The sequence below is a fragment of the Buceros rhinoceros genome, unplaced genomic scaffold, assembly GCF_000710305.1.
Source record: "Buceros rhinoceros silvestris isolate BGI_N320 unplaced genomic scaffold, ASM71030v1 scaffold37199, whole genome shotgun sequence".
NCBI classification, from domain to species: domain Eukaryota; kingdom Metazoa; phylum Chordata; class Aves; order Bucerotiformes; family Bucerotidae; genus Buceros; species Buceros rhinoceros.
This window is the reverse complement of record NW_010432783.1, coordinates 23,291-27,359: the sequence shown is the minus strand read 5'-3', so window position 1 is coordinate 27,359 and position 4,069 is coordinate 23,291. Positions and strand designations below refer to the sequence as shown.

The 4,069-nt window shown below is 39.5% G+C and overlaps 1 protein-coding gene across 1 annotated transcript in view; it reads left to right on the top strand.

Moving 5' to 3' along the window:
- LOC104500276 (type II inositol 3,4-bisphosphate 4-phosphatase-like) overlaps positions 1-4,069 on the top strand; it is a gene marked incomplete at its 5' end in the record, with an annotated part of 24,614 nt that overhangs the window by 15,446 nt on the left and 5,099 nt on the right. The window contains one exon of the mRNA XM_010143893.1: positions 3,882-4,012. Coding sequence (XP_010142195.1) covers positions 3,882-4,012 — 131 coding nt within the window. The remainder of the gene's footprint in view (positions 1-3,881; positions 4,013-4,069) is intronic.

Below are 4,069 nucleotides of genomic sequence, written 5' to 3'. Positions count from 1 at the left end.
GCCTTTTCTGAGACGGAATAATGAGATCCAGAAGAGGTCTTTGAGGGAATGCCCCTTTCTGACTCATCTTGCTAATCTTAGTGTCTTGCTGCTGGTTTTTGCTTTTCTTGATTTTATTCTCAGTGCCCAGAGTTTTTTACTGTGCTTTCCACTGTGGTGTCTGGACTCAAGAACCCTAAAGAGCAAAGTGCCCACAGACTGTAGCTATCAGTACGTCTTTCAGAGTAAAAGAAGTTGTTGGTTTTTAAGTAGGATCCTGAAATGACAGTTTCTGACATTTCTAATAGTGCTGTAGGATCCTGGGGAGTCTCATAACTTGCTCTTCGAATTTTCCATCTCTTTAAAATTGTGTTGTGTTAGCACCAATGATCATTACTCTTTATACTAATATGGTATGTAGTGCTTTCAACAGATCAGGATCCAATACTGAATTTTTCTGCCGCAACGGCAGAGAAGAGTTTTGAAGAAAGGGCAACAGGTAGATTTTGGATTTTTTTTAATGGGAAACTACTTCCAGCCACAATGGGATTTGCTTAGTGAAAGCTGGTATAATTAGTCTACTGAAAGAAAGAATGAATGTGAAAAATAGAAAGTACCTGAGGAAGGCTTAAAAATAAGCTAATTAGGTAGTGGTTGAAGTAGAGGAGGAAGGGTAGGGCAGACTGTTTACGTCTACATTCTGGTTAGATACAGATGAAGCAAGATTTTGTCAAGACCACCAAGGAAGATCTTGAAGTAATCAAGGCAGGAGACAAGCTCCGTTGTGCATTGACAGAAAAGACTATCCAGGAGAGAGTCTGAGAAGCCGAATAGCAAGATTGTAGATAAAGCTTGGGTTTGATTCTGTAAGAAGAGTTGAAGTTGATGCTGAGCACAGGATCTGTCATGGTGATGAGTCCTGTTACCTGTGAGTTGGAGTTCGGACTGGGGGAAGAAGATGATAAATAGTTCTATTTTAACGGTGTTGAGTTTGCTCTAAGGTTACTGCTCTGTTGACAAGCTAGTCAAAATTCTATGGCTGCATGGAAAAGGTGAATCAGTAACTGATTTGCCCTTCGTAGAACCAATAAATATTATAAATATTGATTTTTCTTTTATAGCACAGTTGTCATGCGACACAATTTGTTGAAGTGTGTTTTTAAAGTTACTCAGTGAAATAAGTTCTCATGTAAATGTTATAGTATTATTAAAACAAATTGAAGGTTTTTTTAAGATTGTTGTTGTGTGTAGTAATACAAACTATAAAATTCCAAGTTTGGAAAGTGTTACGTTTCTTCTATCTGTTTACTTTTAGGAGTGGCCCTTCACAATAATGTTCATAAATGAACATTATTGAAACTATGGAATATTGTTGATGGAGCTTAGGTATAGGAAATATAGTTCTTGTTTCAGACATAACTGAAAGCTGTTCTGAATAACAGCAGCAGTGGTAAATAGTAAGAAATCACCAGACACAAATAGTATCTAAATCCTATGTTGTGTACTTGCATTTGGAAAAACAGATCTAAAATGTGCAAGAAGGCTGTTTTTGGAGGAATATCTATGTCATATCTCATGGGTTTGACTTTGCTGTATTTTTAAATGAAAATAAGTTTAGAAAAAATAGCATTTAAGGTTTCCACGCTATATATGCTCTAGGTTACTATCAAACTGCAGGCTTGCTTTGTTAAAACATCACAGAGAAGATCTATCGTTTTATGTCATACTAGTGGCTGTATTTCGACTGCAGTGATGCCTCTGTGTTTCTGAGATCAAACAAATACAAGCCTTGTCATCAACGGTAACAGCAGGGAATTGACATTCCGTGAAAACATGTTAACGTTAATATGGCAGGATTTGAGCTTTCCCTTCCTGTTGCTGTTGGCTCAGTGGAGTTAATGCATAGTCAGCCACCTAGGTTTTGGGGTTTCGTTGAGTATTTTAGTCCGAAATAAGGCGTTTGTACTCTCGCTGTTGCTTGACAAGCAAGGGACCAACAGCTGCAGGAGTGGGCTTAGATAGGGGCAGGGGAGCAGAGCCCCCACAGTGGGTTTTCCATGGGACGGAGGGCTCTGAATGTGGCATATTTGTGTGCGTACCTCTCACTGTGTAGTATTTCTCCGATCTCTACAGAATACTTTATTCCTTTCTAGGAGGAGCAGTAAAGCTCTGGAGTTCAGCCAGGTCCAAACATTGTTGCTGAAACTATTAAATAAGACAGCATAAATACTAAGGGGTAAAATATCTTCACTGGAAATAAATAAAATCATATACCCTGCCAGATCTTACGAGCATTTCGTAGGAGGAAGCCCTGAGGTTTTCATTCAATAGGAGTCTCATTTTAAGCTTGCAAGAAAAATGGTGGTTGAAAACAGTTTTGTCCTCTTACTGCTGATGTTTCTTGTGCTACAGCATTGCCAGTTCGTATTGATGAAGTTGAACTGTTTCATCTACTTCTGTTTTTCAGGTTGAATGAAAGGAAAAGCAGTAATTTTACATCATTAGTAATCCAGTAGCGCACATGCAGAAATAAAAAGCCTTAATTCTGCTTCCAGTGCAATCTATTTGATTTTGGTTGTCCTGTTAACCAGGAGCGGAATTATGGCTATATAGCTTATTCTAATAGTGTTCACTCTAATGCAAAGCTAATAATGATGGGGAAAACATCCGTGTATCAGTGTGGGGCTTTTCTATTTAATAAATAATATGAAGACCTTTTGGCTAGTGGTCAGAACTGTTGCGGTAAGCGTAGCTCTGTGTTCCTGTGCTGCAGTCTCATTGGTCTTTTTCTCCCCCTTTCTGCCTCCTCTCCCACTGTTTTTCATTTTCTTCAGTAATTTTCCTATATACAAGGGCTGCTCTCTGGAAGCCTTTTTAGTTTGAGACTTCCAAGTATTGCAGTGAAACAGTCTGCTTGATGCTTTGAGGAAAATGAGGAAAACTAGTTGGTCTTGTTGCACAAGTTTTCTCCTGAACAATTCCAACTGTTTGAAGACTGGAGGTCTTTCATTTTCAGCTGCTCTAAAAGCAGGTCCCCCAAAGTGGCGCTGGGGTAGATACAGGGTGAACTAACTTTGCGAGTGGCGAAAACAAACAGAAAAGCCAGTATACTCTGACTGTGCTTGTTTGTGTAGGAAATTAGAGTGATCTCTATTTTGCTCAGGTCAGCTCTCGAGAGTGTACAGGAAAACTGATAATTTGCTAGAGGATTTCCTTCTGGATTTTCAGTGGCATGTTTGGTTACCGTAACACCGCTGTTTTGACCTGATGAACGCAGCTGTAAGGCTGAAGATTAAGTTTTAGGGGACTGGTGGTTTTTTTTTTTGGTTTGTGTGTTTTGTTTTGGTTTTAACACTAAAGAAATGTGGTGAGTGCTGGTGTGTTGGTTAAACCGACAACTGTAGAAACACAGCTACAGCTGTGTTTGTGATGCGTGTGGAACTATCCAAAGAGTAGCGGGTATCAAAACAGATACACTGCAAGTGTTGGAAAAGGAGTAAACTTTGCATTCTCCACAACGGTGTTTAATATTTCTTCCCAAAAAGCAGCTTGCAGTGAACACAGCTCTCTGGAGCCTGGAAGCCTCCTTACCTCCAGGGCAGAAAGGCTGTTTCAGTTTGCAGGCCATTGCATCTGTGCCAAATGAGTTCTGAACACAAATTACAGCGTTAGTCACTGCTTTGACATTCCTTATTGTGCGGCTGAGTAACAGCTGAAATCAGATTTTACAAGCATCATGAAACTAGGTTTTATTTCTATAAGGAGTTGCTTTTGATGTTTTTTAACAAACTGGTTTTGGATTAATCGGATTAATTTGGATGATGTTAATGGATTAACTTGGCTGATGTTAATGGATTAATGAGCTAATTAGTGCTTTCTCTTTTTTTTGCCTCTTGATACAGAAATCAGGAACTGAAAGACTTGGGAGAACTTGCTCCTCACTGGGACAACATGCGCAAAAGTGTTATTGCTCACTGTGATCAGATGCTGAGCATGTACCAGGATACTCTTGCAGAGCTTGGGAAGCATACAGGTATGGAAACAGCCTCACCTCTTCTGGAGCACTTAACAATCGGCTAGACTGGTTGTG